The following is a 26,543-nucleotide window of genomic DNA, read 5'->3' as shown; positions in this document are numbered from 1 at the left end:
CACACACACACACACACACACACACACACACACACACACACAGACACACACACAAACACACACACACAAGCAGAGTGTGCAGCCGTGCAGGTGGTGTGTAACATTTCAATTATTTTCAACGTCCGACCTATAACATCACTGAGAAACATGACATCAATCTCCACACGTATGCTCATACATGTGCAGGATTCAGTGTGTGTGTGTGTGTGTCTGTGTGTGTGCGTGTGTGTGCGTGTGTGTGTGTGTGTGTGTGTGTGCGTGGTGTTTCCCAGCAGTCAGTGCTGTCTGTTAAAGCTGTTTGCAGTGTGTCCGTGTCTCTCAAATCACCTGTCTACTGGAATCTGGAAGCATGATGTGAAGATCCAGCGTCAGAGCGGCTGCGAATGCTCAGAGCAGATAAAGAGGAAACAAGATGGAGGGAGAGAGGAGGGAGGGGGAGATAAGAGGATAATACACAAGTGTGTTAAATAGCAGTGGCAGAAGAAAGAGCGCTGGAACATTAAAGTATGTTTCAGACAAGAGTGTTGCAAATTGATTGGAGGGGAAGGCGAGGCGTGACAGAGTGTTTGTGAATATGGAGCTGGATGTGTGTGTGTGTGTGTGTGTGTGTGTCAGTGTGTGTGTGTGTGTCTGTGTGTGTTTGTGACAAAGGGAGTTTCAAAAGTAGTGAACTGTACAGACTTGAAACTTATCTGCAAGTAAGATTTAAAGGTGTAATCTGTAAAATATGGACAGAATTCAAAGGTAGCTCTGAACACACAGGGGGCAGCGTATCGCAGCGTATCGACAGAGGAGCCAACAACTGCTGCTCTTTTGCTAGCTATCCTTGGCTGTAGCTAGCTACCATTACCTAATTAGCTCATGGCTCAGTTTGGCGTGGAGCCGGTGGCCTGAGAGTCTGTCTGGATGGAAACCTCGGATCACAGGGGCAGCATCCTGGTGAAGACGTCTGGACCGCAGACCGGGACTGAACTCAGCCTCTGAGAGAGACGGAGGTCAGTGTGAAGACAGAGGACACAGTACAGAGGCGATTTACAGCGGCTCTGACCAGGACTATGACTCCGGGGACGAGAAGACACGGCAGGAGAGGACAGGAGAGGACAGAGAGAGAGAGTCGGACATCATCAGCGTGTAGAGCCAGAACATTTTCACATGTTACTGTGAACTGAGGATTGATTTGGACCGAACCAGAGGAGACTGTGGAGACAAACCAACACTGTTCTGGTGACTGTGGTTCAGTTTGTGTCCAGTTTGAATGAAGTGTGTTTGACGATGAGTTAACGAGGCGATGAAGCTCGTCTCAGTTCAGTCAGAGGGAAACTTGAGTTCAGACGGTTGTATTTTTCTGTTTAGAAGGAAAACAGGTGTCAAAATATTTCCTTTCTTCACATTTAGTGAGTTTATTCTGTTGACTAATTAGACTCAGTAGTGAACTGGCTGCTTTTACATCTCCCAGTTGAAACTACGGGGCTAACAGACTAGCTGGTTAGCATGTTAGCTTCAGCAGACATCTTGTTTCTTGTAGTCATCGTGTTTCTTCACACTCTGTTCATAATGTTGGTTAAATTTTTGAAGGTTTTGAAGACTCCGACTGATCAAAGAAAATGATTTTCTTACATATGAGTTGTTGTTTGACGCTGAAGTTAATCACCTGATCGATCAGAGACCATCACACCATCAGTTTCTGGCAGGTCAGAACTTTGCTGTCTGATTTCCAACATGGCTGCCGTGCAAAGATCTGTTAAACTGTAGTGAGCTTGTTCTAATGTCACTGCTGCAGGATTTTACATGTTGTGGTTTAACTGTCTTCAGACTGCTGCGATATAAAACTGTGAGAATGATTTCAAAGATGTAGATGAGTTAACACAATGCACAGTGTTGATAAGAAGGCGCAGTGTCGGCACATCAGCTGATTGTGGTGAATTAACACGGACTGTAAGAAAGATGCACCGCTCTGATTCTTCCTGATCAAAACTGTCTGTATGAAACTAATCAGAACCGTTTTCGTGTCACAAGAGGCCGAAGATGCAAACGAACCGAGGTGAAAATCTGGTTTATATTCATCCAGAGGACGACCTGAAATCATTAGCATGTTGTTTGTGTCCTCCAACACTTCAGACACAATCACTCCACAGCTGATGATCAGACTCATCACCTCTCTGATCCAAATAAATGGCTCTTCATCCTCACGCCTCGTCTCAATCTTCATCCTTTTAGCTCTCCATCAAATCTGCATCCATTAGAGACTCGCTGTGTTTTCAGCCCGAGAGCAGAGGCCATCTTGTTTCATTCAGCCCGTCTGAGGCTGTTCAAAGACCGTCTCTGTCTCACCGAGGCTTCATCCGGACTTTACAGTCCCGTCTACGATATCTGCTCCGACATGATCAAATGAGGATCTGTGAGGCTGCAGTGCTTCAGACGAGAGAGGAGAGGAGAGGTTGGAGAGGACAAGAAAGAAGAGAGGAGAGAAGGGAGGATAGAGGGACAGAAATGGAGGAGGAGGGGAGGAAACAGGAGAGGAGCTGAGAGAGGACGAAACAAGAAAAGAGGAGAAAGGTGAAGAGGAAATGTGAGACGAGAGCCTGAAAAAGCAGAAAGCAGAGGAGAGTAGATAATCTATCCACAGGGGAGCAAACAGTAAGACGTTACCTCCTGACACAGCTGCATCTGTGTGTGTGTGTGTGTGTGTGTGTGTGTGTGTGTGAGTGTGTGTGTGTGTGTGAGTGTGTGTGTGTGTGTGTGTCCTGTAGATTCTGAGAAAACAACATTTTCTGAGTGTGACTGTATATTTTCTTATATTTCCTCTCATCACAGAGGCGACATGCTGCTCTTGCCCTCACAGTGAGGTGAAACATTACCTTCAGATGAGTTTATATTGTGTAAGAACAGACTTCAGGCTCCGTGGACTCACCGGACTGTCCTCAGTGCTTCCACTACTTTCACAAATGAAGACTCGCATGATTTTAATCAGGAGGACCGTCCTAATCAGGGGTGAGTGAATCCTCGGTTGAAACTCCCAGGACCTCTTTCAGCAGCTCGGCAGTCAGAATAAGAGCCACGCTGATCCAGCTTGGTTTAAGGCTGCTCCTGGCTGATGTCTGATCGCAGGAAGAGGAAATGGACAAAATGGGACTCAGGCTGCAAAACAACGTGAAATCAGAGACTGTTGTGTCCACACAGACCCTCCACCACATCTTTACAGAGACCTGTCTCCACCACATCTTTACACAGACCTGTCTCCACCACATCTTTACACAGACCTGTCTCCACCACGTCTTTACACAGACCTGTCTCCACCACGTCTTTACACAGACCTGTCTCCACCACGTCTTTACACAGACCTGTCTCCACCACATCTTTACACAGACCTGTCTCCACCACATCTTTACACAGACCTGTCTTCACCACGTCTGTATCCTGTATCAAGCTCTTGGCGGGTGGACTGTGCTCTGAGCTGAGTGCAGGACTACAGCTGGACGAGGACAGGTGGACTCACAAACAGTCACAGTTGATGGACAGTTTTTCCTTTAAACATTTTTTTTATATGAATAACTGTATTTATGTTCTGTAATGCAGCACTGTGTCGCTTAATGATGAATAAATGATTATTTCACTGCACATTATAAACAGTGGATGTACACTTTCTCCAGAAAATGAAGCCTTTTCTATTAAATTTCTCTAACGTAACGTTTGTTTGTTTCCATGGCCACAATGAAAAACAACTTTGAATCTTTTGTGTGTGGATGCACTTCAGGCTCTTCAGGGTTTACAGCGAGTTAAAAAGTCAGATTGAAGACGAGAGTAAGGAGTTCAGCAGCAGCTCTTGTGTCCAGGAGGTAGTTTGTACAGACAGAAATACGCATGAAGATGTTGTGAGTCTGCATCTAGTTAAACATCTTGAATGTTTCTAAGTTTTGGGAGCTGAAACTTCGTCGCCTCTGCTGCTGATTTAACACGTGTTTCAAACTGACTGTCGACGTGAGGCTGCAGTTTGCTCAGGCTGAGGTCAGATTTGAGACACAAACTTATGGAAAGTGTGTGAAAAGCTATTTGATTTTCACTTTAATGGGCTCGATTAGGATTAGCTCCTGGATTAGGATTTGGATTAGTATTTGGATTAGGATTAGCCTGCTGCTACATTATGCAGTTTGAATGCAGTTTCAGCTTCATGCAGTTGTGTTGTATTTCTTAGACCATCTAGAGAAAAGTCATGAACGTGGTTTTATGATTATCAGCATGTTATCAGCATGCGTTTGACGACACACTGTAAAAAACAAAAAGTTGAAACAACTTTTGGGAAATGAACTTCAATATTTATCTTCATTATATCTCAAGTCATATATGTCCTTGACTTGGTTGTTGGTAGTCGTTGTGGTGTTGTCGTACAGTGTAGGACACTATGAAACCAAATCGATGAGGTTTTCTCTCATTTCAGCTGGACATCAGCTGAAACAAAGGATTTCACTGGTCAAAGGTATATTTCTGCAGGCGGTAACCTGCTGACATCGAGGTCCATCTGAAAATTTTTCCCGGCATGAATGTTCCTCAGCTGTGTGCATCATTAAAGGTGCAATACGTAAGAAATGACAACCTTGAATTCATACTCCCAACAAATCGGGGCAGCGTATCACAAGAATAACAGCTAGCTGTTGCTAACCGGATTATTTTCATACATCCATTAATGTAACTACTGCTAGCTTGTTAGCTCAGTCAGCCGTGCAGCTAGCCAGACTTCCAGGGGAGTGCTGGTGTTGACACTGCTAGCAGGTTTTCAGGCCTGGGGCTAGCTGGTTAGCATGCTAACTGTTGTTAATTTTGGAATAATTTGAATTCAAATTCTTACATATCATGACTTTAATAAGTTTTTATACATTTCCGTGCTAATTTTTTGGACAAAACAGATTTTCATGTAAACAGACCATGAGCAGAGAACAGTGCTGAAGGCGTTTCTAGATGGAAAGATGTTTTCACTCTGTGGCTCCAGTAAAAGCTTGATCTTATCAACTGGCTCCACTGGTGGCAGAGCTCTCCTACTGCTGATCTGATTGGTTTAGGTTGGCCCGTGATAGACGGTGACAGACGGATGGTTTGCTCCAATCACTGCAAAGTGGTTTTTGAAAGCACCTGCCCTTTTCCAAACTGTTCCTGGCGGTTCCCTCCCAGATGGGTCTGACCATCTGGCGTGTCAGGTTATTACTAAACTGCTTCAGACAGAGCTGCAGGTAGCAGACGTGGACAGGTATCCCCTCATATCTGCCTCCTTCTCTCCTCACTCTCTGCAGAAAACACAAACCTGCAGCTCTGCAAAGACCTCCCCAGTAACACTGGGCGAATTTATAAGGTCAGGACAAAATGCTTTCTACACACAGTAGTTCTCTGACACGAGCTGAGGTGGGAAATCTGAGTAGTTCCACTTTAACATCTCAGGATGGAGTTGGATGGTCGAGGTTGTGTGAGACAGACGTCAGTGTTTGTTGGAGCAGCTTCCTCGTGGACTGCAGCTCTACAGTCTCCAGCCTGCTGCCAACCAGAGCCAGCGTCTCCCCTCCTTCACCGCCTTCGGTCGCTCTTCACGTCTTCCTTCATCCGTTTCATTTTCTCTTTCTGTCACAACCCGGCCTCTTTTCCTTCGATTCGCCCCCTCGCTCCCTCTGACGCCCACTTCCTCCCTCCAGTTCTGCTTTTGACCTTGTTAGATCATGTCTCAGTGGTGTGTGTATATATATATGTGTGTGTGTGTGTGTGGGTGGGTGTGTGTGTGTGTGTGTGATGGAGAACGGACGCTGGAGCACACAGCGGTTTAATAAAACATGTGAGTGAGTGGTTTGTGTGTGTGTGTGTGTGTGTGCGTGTGTGCGTACACCCCAGGGCAGGGCTTTGTGTGTTGATCCTGTTGAGGTTGTGTGTGAGGAAGATAACAGGACAACCTAGGGCAACTCTCTAATTGGCCCGCACTCCTGCCCCGGATACTTGCTCTCTTTCTCTCTATATATATCTGTTCCCTTTCAAACGCTGCTCTCCTATTGCTTCTTCTTCTTCTTCTACTATCTGCGGTGAGGTAGTGCGAGCCAGGCGATGCATTAAAGAGGCGGGGGGGAGAGAGAGAGGGGGGAGGGAGCTCAGAGATGAGAGAGGGTGCCTCAGGTTGAGGGGGTTAAAAAGTGACACCGACGCTAATGAAAATATCACTCTGAAAAAAGGAGTGGTGTCTGTTTGAAGGCAGTTGTGTATTCAGCTTGTGTCAACACACAATTAGGCTTCTCAGCTGTGAGCTGTAGATGTGCGGCTGTGAGAGACGTCTCGGTGAAGAAGGGTTTGGATGTTGAACCTGAGTCCTGATGTCTGTCTGGGTTTGGTCTCTGATGATGAAGTAAATATGCTTTCCTCCGTACTTATTCTTAATTCATAAGGATTGCTTCCTTTGTTTGCTCACAGCTGATGTTGTTTCAGTGAAATTAAAGAGTCACTGCAGGACCCAGACACATCAAACACACATTAAGGAAGTACTGTTAATGTGCGTTGAAGAGCTTCCTCTTCCTCTTCCTCTTTCTCTTCCTGTGCACTGACTGGTTCCTCTCGTTCCACCACCGGTTCAACATGCAGAAAAACCGAAAGTTCAGGACACACCGCAAAAACACGCGCGCTCACAGGACGTCCTGACATTGTCCAACCGTTAGTAAATGACATGTGCTGTCCCTTTATCATGCTTCAGGCTAATTTACATTCAGTGTTGGATGCAGACATGGACAGACTTTCTGTCTGGACTGCACATTTACAGAAAGCTTACAGATGCAGACAAAACAGAGCAGTACTGCATAATGCCATTTACAGACGGGAGGAGAGCTCAGAGATTACTTTATAACTTCTGGGATTAAAAAGTGGATTTATCTTCACTCCTGTTTATCAACCTGACTGCAGCAGTAAAGTAATCTAGCTGCTTGGGGCGAATAAACATAAATGATCCTGTGGTCAAACTCAAACAAGTGACTCTTCTTGATGGTGACCACACAGCTACACAACCACCAGGACTGATTAAAATCTATCACACATGCTGACTCACCCTCTGACTGTCTCCTGGAAGTTATAGCAACAGACGATCAAATAAAACGCACCTTTACCTCGAGTTGTTTTTAGACAAATTTAATCCAAAAGTGTTTCATATTTTATCTTAAGAGACAAATTAGTGTCATATTCTGTTGTTTCTTGTGCTTATTTCAGCCATGAGATGTCTGATTACGGAAAGGGAATAAATTTCCACAAAAAATCGGCTTTAATCACCTCATTCACATTAAAAGGCAACACATTTCAAATAAATGGATTTTGGGCAAACAGCTCCAGAATATATATAATTAGTTGTAATAGATTACGGACTGAGCGTCTCTCTCCGCCCGTTGGAGGTTGTTTGATGTTGAAACAGTATCTCAAACATGTGGTAACCAGTTTTAATTTGGATAAGATGTCCTTTTACTGTTACTGTATTTACACTCTTCATTTGATTTGTTTATGTAGTATTTGACATCAGATTTTTAACAGGAAGCTGGAACGTTTACCGAGTTAAACAAAGTGAACTCTCTTGTCACAGCGATCTGAGCCTGACAGACTCTTATTAACCTGCACAGACGAGAGCAGCCGGAGCTACTGTGAAGTTTTTAATCTGCAGTCATTAAGAGCAGCTTCAAACTCGGCAGAGCTGCTGCGAGCGTTAATCCGAGTGTGCTTCCAGCGGTGGAAGTCTGTTTGACTTCACAAAATCAATACGCTGCGATGTGAGGAGGTGTGAGCTGCTCCTCAGAGACCGAACGGGCTCATTTAATTGTTTCCCGCCTTAATGCAGTCATAAGGAGAGAAACACTGAAACGGCTTGAGAGTTTATGTATGGGACTGGAGCACATGTTTCCTGTCCGCCCCTGAACACGTCGTCGTATGTTGTGCATAACAAGTGCTTCACAAACCTCAGTGGTGCCGAGCTCCTTTCATTAAGCTTTCTGGACGAATGCAGTTAAATCCTGGTTGTTCTCTCACTGTACCGACTTCAAAGTCTCTGTTTGGATGTGCAGAGGGAGAAAATGAGCCCGTTGTTAGCTTAGAATGAAAATGTGAAGATATTCCAGCAGATTTAGCTGAAACACAGTGTACACAGTAAAACACTTCTTTAAATGCACACAAACAGATGTAGCTCTGCTGCAGCACGAGCCACTCAAACCAACAAATGTAGTCTTCAGTGGCACGTATCAGTGTAGACAGTATCAGTTTTGCTTTTGATCCACAGCAGCTGAGCAGATTAATTGACTAGATTTCTCTGTTGTCCTTTAATCAGTCCATTTATGAAGTTCAGAGTCTGTCCATGTTCAGTATTTACCTGGTGGGTAACTACAGTCCAACAGGGCTGAGAGCTGCTGTGGTTTTAAATGTTTAAATGTGAGGCGGCTTCTGTCGGAGACCTTCATGAATAATAATGTTGTTTTCTTGCTGCTGTTAGTGAGGACCAGGTGACTTTCCATTTAGTCCAGAGTGCAAAGACAATATTTATCTCCTGTTACGAAACACAAAGCAGTGATTCTGATGAAACTGCATCAAGGAGAATAAAGGATATCTCCATAGTAAAGGGCAGACATGTTACATCATTATCCTCAAGACACAAACTGGTTTTTCTGACATTAGAAACCCACTTTATCTTTAGTTTCTGTTGCTCCAGGTGCTGATTGAAAAGTGAGATTGTTGTTTGAAATAATTTCACAGATATTTATACCTTTGGGCAATTTCCATTCAGTGCCATTGTGTGAAGTGGAATGACGGGCTCTTAAGAATAAAGCTTGCTTTGTTTTGTCAGCATTCAGTTCAAACTTTCCTCTGCAGAAATGTTTGAAAAATGTAATCTTGATATAGCCAAATGCTCAGGGCTGTGTCATCTGCATAAAAATGGATATTATAGGTCAGTTTGGGTTATAATATTGTTTATGTGAAGTAAAAATAACAAAGGGCGCTCTGCAGACCCTTGTGGTACACTATTTGTTTCCAACAAATCATAACAGATGACCTTTATTCTATCACAGATTTGCATGAAATCAGTTCTGAGCAGAAACCACGACAGTGTAGTTGAGTAAGTTCAGTTAAAAGCGGGTCAACAGCATCAAAAGCCAAAGAGAGATCCACCAACATGCTTCAGGTGCTGTCGTGTTCTTTACATCCACATCAGCAGCTCCGTGAAGATTTAATATTCACTGTAAAGAAAATGAAAAGATGGGAAAAAGTTAACATCGTTAACATGTTTTTGGAAAAATGATGGTGGTTCTTATTAGTGGCATAGTCAGAAATATTGTGACGGTGGACCTTGTGCATAATTGGGCAGCAGAACAACGAGCCTGTCATTGCTGTGTCTCGTCTAGGACGGGCAGAGAGACTGAAAAATACTCATCAACCTCAAGTCCCAAACAGCCACAGAGACAGACGGCTGAGCTTTAACAGCCGAGGAGTTTATTTACTATGTGCTTTCAAACAAATGGAGCTGAGAATTGAATTCAGGGGGCAAAGGCCAAAATAACACAAAACTAATCTAACTAGGAAGTGAAAACAAATATGACTGAACAAAAACAAAGAAACCAATTTACAATTTCTGACCAGCCTCACTTCAATAAATATGAGAAAAAGGGATGAACAGAAGCAGCAAACAGCAGCTAACAGCAGCTAACAGCAGCTAACAGCAGCTAACAGCAGCTTACAGTGCGCCCTCTACTGGCTTTCTCCAGGTGATGTTGTCCTGACGATGGCACACGATGAAAAGGAAAGTCTTTACAATTCATCCTGAGGGGAATATAAATGTCTAAACCACATTTAATGGCAATCTGTCCAACAATTGCTTCAAACCACATGCCAGTCAGGAGATCAGAAAGAAAAAAGAAATCACAACTCAGCCCAAATAAAGGCTGCTTTATGGTTACATTATTGCTGGAGGTGGTGAGCAGATGCCAGCTGTACTTTCCCCTTCAAACACATCGACTCCTTCAGCTCACAGTTGTGAGTCTGGGCTCTGGAGAAGGACAGGCAGAGTGTCTGCAGTGCAGGCAGCTCACACTTTGGACGTCCAGCCTGTCAGCTCTCTGGCTCAGAGGCACTCCGGCAGTCCCCTCTATTTGCACCGCCGCTAAGCACCGGAAGAGGAGCCGGAACATGTGACGATACCAAGCGGACAAATCGCAGTCATTGCAGTCCAAGTCGCTGCGACGTGCAGTTACGTTTCTGGGGATTTACATCGAGCTATGCCACAGGTACGGTGTAGATTCAACGCAGACGCATAAATCAGGCTTTAATGTTGGCAGTATACAGCTCTGCAAAGCACAGATATGCTGAAACTTTACATTTCTTTAGGTTCAATTTTCAATTCTGTGTTGTGACAACACTCGGTTGTTGGTTAGGGTGAGTAAAAGATCAGGTTTTGGCTTAAAATACTTGGCTCTGTTGCCACAAACACGGCTGGAAAATATCCGGAGGTCTGGTTAAAAATATTGAGTTGTTTCACGCTTACAAATGTTGTACCGTTGTCTCCAGTGGTCTCTGGCTTGGCAGCCTTCTCGCCCAGCTGTAACACCACCACCTCCTGACACGCAGCTAAGCTCATATACATGTAATTTGAATGTGATGTGACACGTACTGTACTGTACTGTAGAAATGTCAATTTGTTCGGTAACATTTCAGTTTGCAGAAATGTAAAATGCAACATTTCACCCCGTTGACTGGGCCGAAACTCCCGGACTCACCAAAACCATTACTCTACAACATGTCTGCTAACCACCATGTTGAACTGACACAGATGATGAAAGACATGTGGACATATCGTCTGTGTCAAACATCCTTACAGGGACCCGGCAGAACAGTTCTGACTGTGAGGAGAGACAAGAAAAAGGATGATTGTGTCACCAGAGGAGAATAAAAGTCTCTGGTTTCATTCAGTAACGACGAAATCAGCCTTTCCTGGAAACACACTGATACACTACTGTTTATCTACACAGCTCAGGGCTGTGTGTGTGTGTGTGTGTGTGTGTGTGTGTGTGTGTGTGTGTGTGTGTGTGTGTTAAACTGCCAGTAGATGTTTGAATGTGAAGAAAAATATGTTTCACTGGAGGAGATAAGTTGGTAATAAAATACTCTAAAGCACTACAGTAGTTCTCATCTTGTAAACTCGTACATACAGAGCACACACAGAGACTGAGTGTGTGTGTGTGTGTGTGTCTCTGTGTGTGTGTGTGTCTCTGTGTGTGTCTGTGTGTGTGTGTGTGTGTGTGTCTGTGTGTGTGTGTGTGTGTGTGTGTCTGTGTGTGTGTGTGTGTCTGTGTGTGTGTGTGTGTGTGTGTGTGTGTGTCTGTGTCTGTGTGTATGTGTGTGTCTGTGTGTGTGTGTGTGTGTCTGTGTGTGTCTGTGTGTGTCTGTGTGTGTGTGTGTGTGTGTCTGCTCAAGGTTGTCTGCAGGGGAAGCAACATGAGTGAACAGACTGATACTACAAACAGCTTGATGCTCACACACGTTAATTGTAGTCATATTCATATTTAATCCTACGTGACATCACAGACGGAGGTGATGACAGCTCACAGCCGTGGCCTCTCCGTCACCCCTCTCTCTCTCTGGCACCCATCAGAGAGAAGTAAAGACCGACCTGCACGACCATCTGATGGCACGTTTCAGTCAACAGACAAAGTGTCCAACACTTTCAGTCACTGTGATTCATAATCTGACTTTCAGTGAGCGAGGACATCATCATCTCTGACGTCCATCCAGAAGCAACGTCCATGAATTCACTCAGAAATCAGAGAAAGACGACAGCCCAGAATGAGAAGCTTCATGTTTTTAAGTTTTCTTCAGTGTCAGAGTAACTCAGTGACAGAGCTGTACGTCAGCTCATCCCGCTCACTTTGAATGGAGAACATCTCGACTGAATGTAAACACACACAGGCTTTGCTCTCCTGATGGGTTTGATTGTTTCTGTCATCACACTGCCTCTTACATCAGCCTGTATGTTGGTGTTAGCATGTTAGCACACAGTGAACACAGATTAAATGATTTCATGACAATGTAACGTGGTGGTTTCAGATTTCATTCAGATGAACTGAGCCTGGCGGCTGCAGGAGACGTTTCTCTGCAGTTGCTATGTTACTAATAAATATGCATTAATGCTGGACGAGGCTGCAGCTCTGACTCCAGCCGTCATGCCGCACTCTAAAGGGCTTTCACAGGCCGAGGTTACAGTTGTCTTTTCCATTAGACTTGTGTAATTGGATGTGTTGGACTTTAGTGGTGTCCACATACACATGTGTGTTCACACTTGACACAGTGATGTGACATTCACACATGTAACCAGATCTGTGCAGCACCTTCCCCTTCATCAGAGATGGCACTTGATGCACGAGGAGTCTTCCTCCTCTCTGTTCGTTGTGACCCGTCAGTGAAGGCGGCAGATATCATCTCAGGTCTGAAGAGCTCCACTCAGACTGTGGCAGCAGCGGTGGCGGCGCTCACACACTCTGCTGCTGGTTAAAATGTTTGCATGTGAAATGGAAATGTTCATATTTTCTGGCAGCTTAAAGATCATTTCAAGCTCACTGTGGCTAACCGAGGCAGAGTTTGTAGTTATTTTCACCAAGGCTCCGACAAAATCTGCTCATGCAGAAAATATTTGATTTTCCAGAAACATCCTGGAGGAAATGTTGCTGCTTCCTGTTTTTTTATTTCCCAATCAGGAGCTGTGATATTCCTTAAATAGCAGAGGAGGTGGACAGTTATTACAGCTGAAACACACAAACTTATTTTTTTTCCTTGTAGTAACCACACACGTGGTTTTGCTTAAATATTAAACTACACTAAGAGTTTACAGCCATGTTAGCAGCTTTATCAGGCTGTACTTCAAGACAGTGATGCTTTGAGCTAAATGCTAACATCAGCACACTAACACGATCATAATGTTCACAAATATGATAGCGTGCTAACATTTGCTAATCCCCAAAGCAAGAAACAAACAAAATGTATGCGCACAAACAAAACCTGAACGGCAGATATCAGAGATGGACTGGTGGTATAAGATGATACAAACATATACATACCGTATGGATGACTCTTATGAATGTGAATGTGTTATCTAGGTCTCCTCAGGTGGAGGTTGTGTCCGTGTCTGTCACACCTTCAGGAGCCATGAAGCATCTCCTGTACGCCTCTTTCAGACTTTTCGCTGCTCGTTGCTGTGTATCATACAGTCAGTCTACTGCTGTGTAACAAGAGGCACATTAGTTCATAAAGATCTCGACAGTGACATGAAAATAAAACAACCTGCTCGTTCATCTCAGGGTTTGTTCAAGGTCGTACAGCCACGAGCATTATGACACTGAGCCACAGCGTAAACACAGCTTTCTGTTTCAGAAGTACTGAGACCGCCATCCTCCCTGATCTCCAGCCAGCAGCTGTGTGTTCCCTCAGCATACTGTTACTAATGATCAGTATCTGGGCCGAGCCGGGCAGAAGGTACCGGTTCAGTACCGGCTGAACTGCCTCTGTGTTGTATCACCTGCTCGTGTCGCAGCGCTGCTCTCCGTCACGTCAGCCGGCTCAGCGCAGCTCTTCACTGCGGATGAGAGTGAAAATGACTGGAGTTCAGACGGAGGTGTAGAGAACCTGCAGGGACCATCTTCTCATGATCATCTGTTGCTGACGGGACGTCCACAGGTCTCAGCTGTCACCTGATGTTAATGCAGAGACAGAACAACAGCCATGTTTCCCTCAGAGTGGAGATCATCACGTACCTCCACCATCTCAGGAGCTCTTCAGCAGGAAGCGCTCTGATTCGTCCGTTGACCGTCCCTGTGATGATTTTTACCCAATGAGCAGAGATCTGTTACACACTTTGATCTGCTCTCTGTCAGTTTATTACAGCACCACTTAATCTCCACTTAAGATTTTATCAGCTCCCAGTGGCACCGGCCCGTTATCAGCAAACACCACCGTCACAGGTCCGCAGCTCCACTGACTCAGGATCAGCTGGTCCGGCAGCGCCAGTGTGATGCATCGTCAATAACGTCTCATCATGAACACGAGGACTGTGACGTCACAGCGACTCATTAACGACGCCACAGCACAGACAGCTGACCGGTCAGCAGCGATACAAGTATAATGAAATATGAACACATGCGACAGTTATGAACAGATAATGCACTCTGACAGCCTGCAGACAGAATCATCTCAAACTCATAATCGGGTCAAATCAGAACAAACGGACACGAGACAGAATCTGTGTAATCTAACGTACCTGAGCTCAGACGGAGTCACTGACGCTCCGGGTCGTGTTTGTTTCTCTGCAGTGGTTTTGAGTCTTTGTAGTCGTTCTGAGTTTCTCTGATGGTTTCAGTCTCATTGTAGTTTGTTTTGCATCTCACTTCTCTCATTTTGAGTCTTCCCTGTGGCTCCGAAACATCCAGAACCGAGCCTGTGCAGGCTTTTCAGTTGTATAGTGTCTTCCTGCTGTGTAGCACGTCCTCCGTCAGTCCGTCGCCTGTGTTTTTATGTGTTTGTTGTCATTCGATCACCGGAGCAGCGTGGGTCCTGATGCTTTTCTTTGTCTGCTGATGAATAACGACATGTAACAGCTTCTTGTCCTTGAAAAAACATTTATTTTATATCTGAGAAAAAGTTTATATATTGATTCTGATTGATTGAAGTCAGGTAGCTCCATAATTGTGATGTTTGGAAAGGATTGTGTTTGACTCCCAGGAAATGAAAATGTTCAATTATCTTTTTCTATTAATATTCAACCCAAACATTACCTTCACATCAGCCTGTCCAAACAGCTCAGGTTCTGTCTGACTGTATGTGATTGAATCTTTTCTTCTCTGCGGTTCAGATTCGTCTCTGTCGAAGATGAGCCCCTGCTCTGAGGCGGGGAAACCCTGTAACCCCTGTCTGGACGCGGCCAAGGCCTGTAACCTCAACGAGACGTGTAAACGTCTGCGATCTGCCTACAACTCCATCTGCAGCAAGGCCACGCCCCCTCAGCCCTCTCTGGCCAATCAGGAGCCGTGTAGTCGGAAAAGATGTCAGAAGGTTGGTGCACAAATATCTTTTATTAATATTTCTTTTGGGTTTAATCTTAGACACTAGACACAAGAAGAAAGTTCAGACGTGAGGAAATGTTTTTTATTTCTTCACATTTGGAAATATGTTGAAGGAACAGAGTTTCTGGTAAAACAAGCTGCTGCAAAGGATTCAATAAATCTACGTGTGTGAAGTGTGTGAGACCTGCAACAAGAAGAAAAGCTCAGAAACAAACAAATGAAATAATAATAATTCAGGTTGAAGTCAGATGAGAAATGTTTCAGCTCAGCATCTTGATCTTAAATATAATTACTGACTTGAACTCAGTGAAACCTTGTTGTGAACAAACCAACGCAGGCGGTAATATGATGCTAATCTCTGCAGATCTGTCAGTTTTCAGAGGTTTTTAATAAACAAACAAATGGAAACTTTTTACATCGAATCAAAACAAAACAAGATTATCTGTTGACGTCAAATTCAAGTTTTAATATTCAAGTTAAACTGTTAATAATTAATTATTAATAATAATAATAATAATAGTAATAATTCAGCAGTAACAGGAACACTCAGTATAAACAGTAGTGAGATTTAGGCCTGGACTACACGTATATGGATATTTTTTTAAGCGGATAGTTTCGTCCTCGTTTTAAAAAAAAACTCTGTCCACACCACAGAAATATCTCTGTCCATACGAAGAGGCAAAACTGAAAACGATCGCCTCTGAAGCCTGCAATGCCATGCCCGGACGACAGGTGGCGATCAGCAAAATGTAAAATACCACAGAAGAAGAACGTTATGAGCATGCGCAGTCAAACGGTCCAGAAGAAGCAGTCAAACGGCGGCAGTTAGGGTAAGAAGTTATGGCGAAGAAAACGAAAATAGAATCTTTTGTGTGGACCGACGATGAAGTGGAGTCGTTGCAACAACGTTACGTTCATGTGTGGAGCTGAGATGAGACCTAAAAGTGCAAAGCACACACAGATAGCCCGGTACATGTCGGCCATTGTTGTTGACAACCGTTTTACTTCAATGCGCATGTGCGAACGGCTTGTCGCTAGGCGCTTGACGTCATCGCGTCAACACCAGCTCCGTTTAACATCGCTACACGGATCCACTCAATCGGATATTTTTTTATTTCTCCACTTTTTTATCCGTTTAAAAATATCTCTGTTTATGTGGGTGAAATCGCCGTGTTCGTGTGGTTGAGAGGCCCAATTGGACAGAAAAATGTGCGTTTAGGAATATATCGTATTCGTGTAGTCCAGGCATTAGAGATTCATCTTTTCACTCACACTGTTATAAACCTGGTGCCTTCATTACCCACAATGCAACTAACCTACTGAGTGACATCACTGGAGGCAATTTATAAGCTTACATGAGCATCAGAAGACTTTATACTACTGTCTTCACACATGCAGTCGCTTGAGACTGTAAACACACTGTGACCCTCAAACAAGAAACAGCTGTTGTTCTTAAAATGTTTTGAATCAATAATCCTAAAAACTCGTGTGAAGTGGAGTCTGTTTGGGCTCTCAGGGGATCAGTGGTGAACCTGCTCAGTAAAAGAAATAAAGGATTACACTTATAATATTATAATAAAACACTGTAACTTGCTGTAACAAAAAGTCTATATGGAAGTCTGAAACATCCAAATCTATCTTTTAAAATAAAAAAAACCTCCAGAGGTTTTAAACATAAAACAAATGTTGAGTGGTAAATTCATCCACTCTCAGACAAAGAAAATGTAACATCGGGACTTTAAATGAGCCGGACTCAAACCTGTGTACGGACCTCGATGCTGACTGAAACACAGGAGAATATTGATCCACGTCTTTGAGTGTTAAATTGTTGGAGTTGCCCTTTAAGTGAGGATCTGATCGGGCTGCAGATGTAAAGAAGCACCTCCACACTGTGTTATTAGGACTTTACATGAGTAAAGGATGTGAATGCCTCCTCTCTCACTGCTGGCTGCTGATTTGAGGTTATTAACTTTTCGTTTCTGCTTCCTTCCCTCGTTTCATCTCTCACTGTGCTGCTAACAGCTAAATGAGATTTCTCTTCCTCTCCTTCACTTTAACTGATCTTTAGTGGCAGTAATAAAAGTATATTCAAGATCTGACCTCGGCGCAGCTTCTGATAATTTCTCGTCACATAATACACTTTAGCTTTAACTGCAGAAGATGATTAACCCTTTGTGTGTCCGCTCTGTCTCAGGCCCTGCGTCAGTTCTTCGAGCGGGTCTCATGGGAGCTGAGTTACCCTCTGCTGTTCTGCTCGTGTCCCGACCAGGCGTGCGCCGAACGCCGCCGCCGCACCATCGTTCCCTCCTGCTCGCACCAGGAGCGGCACAAACCCAACTGCCTGGAGCTCCGACGTACCTGCCGCTCCGACGCTCTCTGCAGGTGAGACGTGTGGCCTTCAGCGGCCAATCAGGTGTGATCGTGACCCGCTGTTTCTTCTCCCTGGAAGACTTTGCAGCTCGATGCTGCTCATTTCAATGATTATAGTCAAACGGGAGGAGGAACTAATCAGTGAAATCAGCTGCTGGAGTGTTTAATTGGAAAGAAATGTAGCACTCTCTTGGGTCAAAATTGCATGTTTGATTGATAACGACTGGCTTTAAAGGTTAGAGAAGTTTGAAGTGGAGGAAGTGAGCGAGCAGCCACCCCCCTCCTGTGGTGACTGCAGACGAAGTGTCCTTGATAAAGGAGCAGCGCCGATTGGTTGACTTTCTCTGGATGAATTCATGTTGAATGCAGTGATGGAGGCAGGAAGAGAAGGTTCCTGAGGGGCAGAGCTGAAGAACAGGAAGCTAACGGGGAGGAGGAACGTGTGAAATATGGAGGTTTTCATTAACACCATGAAACTTCACTGCAAACACTTTTCGATGGAAGTCTCACAAATTAATTATTTTCTATTGATTTATATGTGAAGTCAGTTAACATGTTGAAACACTGAAAGGTGTTTCAACATGTTAACAGCAGCTCAGAGTCTTTACTCCAACCTGCTGATTGTTTCAGTCACTGAACTGACTGAGTGGAGTCAGGATCACCAGCTGTCCACTGTCAGGAGATCATGGACAACATGAAGTCCACATTGTTCACGTCAGGAGTGTCACGATATACAGATAATGACAATCGTCATATTTAAAAATGAAATATTGATATCAAGATGATGACACCCACATGATAATATCATGTAGATGTCACTGTAGGTGGTGGTAATGCACCTCAACCCGGTGGCCACTCGCCATGAAACAGGAAAAGAAGAAGAAGAAAACGCAGTAACTAGCTGGCTAGCTGCTACCACATTGTGTGCCTACCCGACACTAAACATCGCAGTAATGTTGTTATCATGAATCCCTTTGGCCGTGATAATCGTGAAGAGAAAATCTGATGTTTTGGTTACAGACAGATGAAAACCTGATTCTGATCATCTGATTTCAAGAAAAAAAAATCATGCTAAACACATCCACAAAGGTTTCAGATGGGAGAAGGTGAGAAAAACAATGAAGTTCATTTTATAGGCGTTTTTTTGCGGGTCAAAAAATCTGACGGTGACTTTCGTGGTACTGGTCCGCTGGACAACCAGAGGGAGGTCAATGAACAACAGTGAGCAAGCTAGCATGCTATTTCCTGACTGTATGTTCAGTGGTTGCCTGGGTTAGTGGGTTATGTCTGATGGAGCAGGTTGTAAGCTGTAGTTTCCCCGGTAAACACACCGACCTCTTCAGCTGTCGCAGCTGTATCAGAAACACAAGAAAAGAAAGACACAACCAGAGCTCCATGAGCTCCTCTGCTCAGAGGTGGAGGAGGGCTGATCTTGCAAGAAAAGCAGTGGGATCTGTAATACCATAATAAATCTGAGGATACAGCAAAAAGCTGGTTAGCTTAGCCTCGCAGAAAGACGGGATCAGAGGGAAACAGCTTTCCTCTGTCCAAAGGTCGCAAAATCCACAGCCGGCATCTCTAAAGCTCACTGACTGACTGACTGACTGACTGTTATATCTCGTCTGTCCATCACACGACAAAGTCACCAACCAATTCAGATTCAGTTTTTCAATGCAATGATTCAAATTAAACAATTCAAATTCAAATCTAAATGATTCATATTCAGTTTCTAGTGAAACATATTTCTGTCTGTCCGCTTCATTCATGTGAACATGATCTAAAAAACGCCTCGAGGGAATTTCTTCAGATCATGGTACAAATTATTTTAGCCGTGATAATGTCGACAGCCTTACTCACATCGTTCTCCCGTCTCCTGGTCACAAGGCAGAGGAGAGAGTGATTCTAGTTAAAGTATCACTCAGACTTCTTTATAATAATTAGCCTTTAATTGTCTAAACAGGAGATGGACTGGAGGGAAACAACAGAAGCACACACACACACACACACACACACACACACACACACACACACACACACACACACACACACACAGTGCATTACTAGCTAGCTTACAGCTAACGTCTGTCAACACGCTCTGCCTGCAGCTCCTGCATCAGTTGTGCACGTGAAGAACTACGCGGTCCTGTTAGCAAGAATACGTAAAATACAACGTCCTGTTAGACTTTCAAAATAAAGTGACGTCTACATTAATTCACTTTGTTTTCAGGAGAACATACATTTCTGACTTTTCACTGAGCGCAAGATTACTGTTGATTCAGACGAGTAATTACATCTATAATCGTTTCGTTTGTTTTGTTTTTAATTACATGTTGTCTGTCGCACTGTCGCTGTGTTCCCTCTGTTCCAGACGTTATGTGTGTGTGTGTGTGTGTGTGTGTGTGTCTGTACACCGTGTGTCGTCTGATTTTTTTGCCGTCCTGTCAGACTTGGACGTGAGGCTCAGTCCCTCATGCTGCTCGACACGCTCACAGATGAACTTGTGAACGGTGACACGTGGACACAACAGCCCTCCTCCTCTGTGTGTGTGTGTGTGTGTGTGTGTGTGTCTGTGTGTGTGTGTGAGCTGCTGTTGGCTGCAGACACACAGGCTGAGAGCAGAGTGAGTGATGTAAAGCCCGGACGAGGTCGAGCGTCTGGACGGTGATTCCCTCCCATCGCTCTGCCTTCGAGCCGCCTGTTGATTCGGACTCATCACCTCAGAGTCAGTCGCTTCCACGTTCAACAGATTCTCACCTGAACACACGAGCAGCAGAGTTTTCTGCTCATCAGAACCGAGTCACCAGAATAAACGTTACTGCAAAACCACAAATCAGTTAAAACATAATGTTTGTTCAGGTTCACAGCAGTGTGCTCTCGCTCTGCTTTATGGACTTGCATTTCTATTTACTTTTACTTTACCAGTCTACTGACGTTCACACACACACACAAACACACACACACGCACGCACACACACACACACACACACACACACACACACACACACACACACACACACACACACACACACACACACAAAGCCGCCCTGCAGAGCCCACAGACCACCAAAAAACAACCAGAAAACCTCCTAATGAGCTCTGCCCCAGATTCCCCCTGAAACGCCACACACACTCTGTTCATCCCCTCAGTCAGACAACAATGGCGTCCGCGGCGGCCGCTGACTGCTTCTCTCCGGTATCATGCATGGAGCATGAATCCTGTTTGATTGGCTGCAAAAAGGAGTCCAGAGTAGGCTTTTCATTTTTAGCCTCCATTACCCTCCGATGGAGAGCAGAGTGCTGCATAATCAGCTGGATCCCACCGGTCCTCCGGGTCCTGACAGCCTCGGAGGGAGCCTCGCCTCCCGCTGTGGATGTGAGCGGGCGGGAGGAAGTGGCTGCTCGGGGACGGCGCTGACTGACATACAGAGTAATTAAATATGGTCTTTGCCACCAGTAATGCACGAGAATCCTACAGAGAGCTCTGAAAGCTTTTTTACGAGCGAAAAAAAAATCTATTTGCATTTCAAATGAGAGTCGCAGTCACACCTTTAATTCACAGGTAATTTTCAGTGAGAACCGCAGGTGAAACATTCACTTTGTTCTGAAAGTTCACACGACTAAAGTGAAGCTACAAGAGAATTAGAGATTATAATTAGAAGTCAAACACACATTAAGACCGTCTCTGTTTTCACAGGGAAATATTAAGGACTTCACTCTGCAGAGACACGTTCAGAGGCCGGCTCGTTTCACCGCGAGCTGCTGCACTCGCTCCATTCTAAGGGCACCAATTAGCGTCACAGTCGAGCCCTGAACTGTTTCCTCAATCTCACTCCCGCTGGATTTCCGACCATTACCGCCTGCTCCCGCGATGAACGCAGTTTAAACTGTTCGTTGGGTTCCACAGGATCCCAGTGACGTCTACAACCAGGACGTCTGTAGTGAGCGCCAACATGACAGGCAACACAGTCAGAGTACTGATGCAGCAGCCGCCTCACTGACCCCGGGCTCGTCTCTGTGACCTCCACGGGTTTTGTTGATATTTTTGTGGTTATTATTCTGTTTGAGTCGCTTTGTGGTCATCTGGTTTCTTCGTTTGTCTGTTTTAAATGTTTATTGTCGTGTCCGGCTCGATCTGCTCTGTGCAGCTTCACACGGCTTCTGTTCGCTGCCGTCAGAAACAGCCCTGACACGTGTCCTCTGCTGAAACGTGCGCGGTGCAGCCGGTGGGAGGACGAGCACGAGCACGTCTCTGTGACCTCACGTGTTTGACGCCTCATGTTTATTTCACCATTTTTCATTGCTTCTTGTGCCCCTCTCTGGTTGAGTCGGCTACGTAGTCAACTGAGTTTCTTTGTCTGTTTAAGTGTGTTTATCGTTAATAATTTAATATATTTCAGGGTGATTTATTTTGAAAATTGAGATGTGCTATGCTTTTCCTGCGTCTGAGCTCGATCTGCTCTGGGCACTTAATTGTGCTGATGCTCAAAACTCTTTCAGTGTTCAGTTTTTATTAGGCAGCACGATATCAGACAGATAAATGATCAGCCTGATAATGGAAAATGTACATTATTGGTTATCAGGAGATAAAGAAATGATGTGTTCGGTGGTATGATTTCAGACAGGACCACCTGATTGGATGACGTGAGCAGGAGGAGGAGAGACACGCTGGCTGACTGTTGGACTACAGAGCTAATTAACGTTTATTTTAATAAGAAAATAACTCGTACAGCAGCTGAGTGTCTTTTGTTGAGGAGTTGAATGGATTTGATGAAGGATCCAGTAATGAGCCAAGAAACAGGACAATGCTCCTGTAAGAGGTGAGGAAGAGGACTGTAAACGGCTCATGTTTCAATATGTTTCATACGAGCAAAGAAGTAGAGTGAAGACGCTGATCAGAGCTCAAGGCTGCAGACGTGTCGGTGTGAAGCGCTGAGTGTGAACACCACAGTGTGTTTACATCAGACCTCCACAGGGGAGCTTTAGGTGTGCGCTGCTGTACGGGAGTAACAAGGTCGACGCCTCCACGCTAAATATCCATATTAATACAACTGCTCTGTGAACATTAACACACACACACACACACACTGATGTGTTCGACCGAACGTAAAGCTTCACCTCTCAGCTCCAGGCGTAGATGAGGACAAACAGATGAGTCTCCACAGAAACAGGATGCTGAGAGAGAAAGTGTCGCTGATTACTGTGAATGTCCTTTAATGATCAGAGATGTGTCTCTGCAGCTGACTGGTGTACAGTAACCGCTCTGAACCAGAACTGTTTCCTCTTGATCACTGGCAGGAAGTGTTTCAGTGTAACAGCATGTGAGAGAGTCAGACTTCAGGTTTGACCCGCAGTCATCACACTGTTTGTTTAATGTGATAATACGACTGATATCAACATTACTTCACCTGTTCTCATTCCTCAGTCCAGCCCAACGTAAAGTCCAAGCTGCTGTTGAAGCTCGTGAGTACGGACGCAGCTTTGGGCTCTTCTGAAATATAAACTGATTTTTTCCCCAAAGCTGTCAGAAGCTCTGTCAGTGCTCCTGCCATTAATCTAAAGGAGTGTGAAAACATCCTGCAGATGAGCTGTGACTGGCCCACATCATGTCGTCTGACATGTCCAAGTTCAAATTTAATTAAAAAAATGTGATTTTATGAAACCTCACACTAACTTTGTGCAGATAAAAGACACAAACACAAGATAAACTACTGCTATAAACTATATATTACTGGATCTGAACTCTCATTGGCTACATGATGCATCAATCATCTGGAGGCTGGTGTGCGATTGGCTCAGGAGAGAGGAGAAAGAAGACAGAGTGGGTCACCTGTCCAGACGACCAGTCATTGGCTGTTGTAGGCTCTAGGGCGGGCTTAGAAGCTCCTATCTGCTCAAATGAGCTGTCAATCAATCGGCTGCCATCTTAGGATCTCCGGTGTGGAGAGAAGATGGAGAGGGCCAGTGCAGTTAGTGAGTCGCTATCTGCTGCAGGATGACAGGTGTTCAGACTATGTAGTGAAAACTATACTTGTTATTTAATCAGATGAATGAAGTCGTTGTGAGTGCGGCGGGTCAGCACGCCGTCACGTGACTCTGGTTTGTACAGCTGCAGCTGGAGAACATGCGAGCAGCTCGCTTCATCACGTATGCTCTGTTGTAAAGGTCACACTGTTGTTTCCACTGACCAGTCGACAGCAACACAAAATGTTACCAACACAAGTGTGAAAAACAGCTGATAATGAGAGTCTGTCGTCATGACGGGGCTCGTTAGCGTGCAGACTCGGGGTGGGAACCTTTTTTCATTCTTGCCGTCTGATTCGATCCAGAACCGATTCTCTGTCGGATGAATAGAAGGAAAAGGCTGAAATATGAGATGAAACACATCTGCAGTCTTTGTATTTTAGAAACATTCACAGCATCAGTTTGTCTGAAAGCTCCTAACAGTCGTACACGCACGTGATAAGAGACGCTGAGAGTTATTTCCTTCAGCACAGTTGGTTTAGCGAGTTGACTGCTGCAGTGTGTGTTTGTTAGCTCGTTAGCGGCTGTCAGCTGCTCTGCTTCGTTAACGTTACGTCGTTACGTCTCGTGACGGCACAAGAAGTGTTCACAAACACGTGGCCCGCTTGTTGTTCACCTCTCAAAGGTAATTATCCAGTCATTAAATCAAACCCATGCTTGCAGCCGCAGCTGTTTGTTTGCTGTTTGCAGTTCCTCCAGTGAACAGGAGTCGTTGTCCCTGTGGACAGTTTCAGCTTCATGTCTCTGAAACATGGTGCCGATCCACCCACTCCTGCAGGAACATACACATTTATGATTTGTGTGAAGCGACCCTTTACAACCTCGCCCAGGGTCGGACAAAGAACACACAACTTCACTTCTAATAGACTTGTTGGAGGTTTCCATCAGGACACATCTGGCGGCTGTGGAGATTTATGTGTATCAGCTTCCTTATGACCCCCATCAAACGCAGAACACTTCCACTAATGACAGTGGTATGTATGCAAACACACACGCCCGTGCACTGAGGCGTGCTCGGCTAAACTGCTTTTCCAAAGCCGGCGGCAGCAGCTGAGTGGTGTTTTAAGGCGAGGAAGCCAATCTAGCGACTGCATCGCTCCATTACACGGTCAGTGAGGTGCGGTGGTGGCGTGATGGAAATAGCTGCCTCTTTTTCTGGAGGTCACAGAGGACGCCGGCGACGCAACAGGCCCTCTCGCTTACTCTCCTCGTGTTCGTGTGTGAGTTTACACAAAAGCTCTCCGTGATTCATCTCATTTCCTCTCCGCGTGTCTGAATGTGTCCGGATGGTTTACAGGAGCGACGAGCAGCGAGCGACGAGCCTCTGAGGGGAAATAAGGCGAGCGAACCCTCCGGAGACGCAGCAGGAAGCGATGAAGCTGAGGTGTGACCGAAGGCGATCGCTCCTGATGCTGATGGAGAGCGGCAACCGGCAGCTCATAAGTTATGCAAATATGTAAATATGCAAATGAGCAGCCCCACTTAGGGATTGTTAATTAAAGAGAACATCAAGACAAAACAAAGCAGCTAATCACCAAACACACACACACACACACACACACTGAATGAAGACGAGAAAACAAAGCACACGGAGGTGAAAGACATCAGATGCCTTCACTGGTAACCATACTCTGTCATTTTTCATATAATTTGCAGCGTAACGACACAATAAATCAGCGAGCAGGTTCACTGGGAGCGCCGGCTGCTGCTGAGCTGCATATTTACAACAAACACAAACGTCCTGTGTTGTGTTTGCACGACGTAATGAGATCTGAACCCTCCACAAACACTCAGTGAGAGAGGACTCTGGTTTCTGCTCCACATGAACCACAGACATCCACTTCTTCATCCACACATTCTTCTTCTCTGTCACAACTTAGCGCCTACGTTACCCACGATGCAGCTCGACAGCAGAGAGTCTGAGATTGTGGTGCGTGCTGGTGGCAGCTCATGTGTCCGGCAGCAGAGACGAGCAGCAGCTGCAGACCTCTGCTTTATGACATCACATGTTCAGACTCTTGATCCCAACAGACACCGACTCCGGATACTGATGCTTCTGATACTTCAGAGAGTCGGGAAGAAACGAAGTACCATTTATTTTTCTGACATCTTCTGACTTTCCCTCTCTACATCTGAACACAAACATCTGAACTTTCTCCTCCTCACAGCTTCAAAACAGCCTCGTTACTTTAGTTTGATGCATCTGAGGTGAATTATGGATTATTGTTGTTTGGCGTCATCGCACGCCGCCTTCCCAACATCACAAGACTGATGTCGACCTATCAGAGCACATCACGCACGGCAGACGCAGCGAGACGAAACAAAGACGTAAAAGACGTAAGCAGACAGAGAGGGAGGCTGAATGGGGAGAAAAGGCGTGTTAGTGTCTCGTATCTGCAGAGAGTTTCTTATTTTCTCTCTTTGTTGCTGCTCGGGACGCTTTTCAACTATCTTTGTGGTGCATTCAGGAACAGCTGGGACAAATCCTACTGACTCTACCTTTAACTTTAATAGTCTTTGAATGATATTAATATGACGTGAGCTTCAGTTAGCTTTGACCACAAATGTCCTTCAGAGGGAGACTTGTTACTCTGATACTCTGAGTACATGTCAGCAGTGTAGCGTTGGTTAGCATCACGCAGACAGTGGAGGGAAACTCGTGCAGATGTCTGAGCTGCTGACAAAATGTCTGGTGTAAACGGACTCGACCCGACCTGACTCGACTCAGCTCCTCTCAACACGCTGAACTTCCACTTGCAGACGTCGAGTCTTATCAGATTCAAGTCACACAGTTAGCTTGTTCGCTCATTAGCCTGTTAGCTTGAGAGTATTGGACTTGGTGAGAAAGCTCTGGAGACGTTGAGCTCCACAGTTTAGTTTATGTTCTGTAAACAGTAACGTAGCATCACCTCAGCCTCCAGCCTCCAGCCTCATGTTCTGGAGGATAATGAAGCGTATTGCTTTGCTTCCACTTGATATCACGTTAGCGTGACCTGAAATATATGCAAAGCCAAATATCCAACGAGTGAAAATACTTCTTGAGGTCTGCACACAGATATAATGAGG

General features: G+C 45.0%; 1 protein-coding gene across 1 annotated transcript in view; it reads left to right on the top strand.

Moving 5' to 3' along the window:
- Nucleotides 1-26,543, top strand: part of LOC141006085 (GDNF family receptor alpha-2-like) — an 84,311-nt gene that overhangs the window by 38,201 nt on the left and 19,567 nt on the right. The window contains exons 4-5 of the mRNA XM_073478199.1: nucleotides 14,876-15,075; nucleotides 17,281-17,468. Of these exons, the coding sequence (XP_073334300.1) occupies nucleotides 14,876-15,075; nucleotides 17,281-17,468 (388 nt within the window). The remainder of the gene's footprint in view (nucleotides 1-14,875; nucleotides 15,076-17,280; nucleotides 17,469-26,543) is intronic.

This window comes from Pagrus major, chromosome 12 (assembly GCF_040436345.1).
Source record: "Pagrus major chromosome 12, Pma_NU_1.0".
NCBI lineage: Eukaryota > Metazoa > Chordata > Actinopteri > Spariformes > Sparidae > Pagrus > Pagrus major.
The sequence above is the reverse complement of the archived record's forward strand: the minus strand, read 5'-3'. Positions and strand labels throughout refer to the sequence as shown.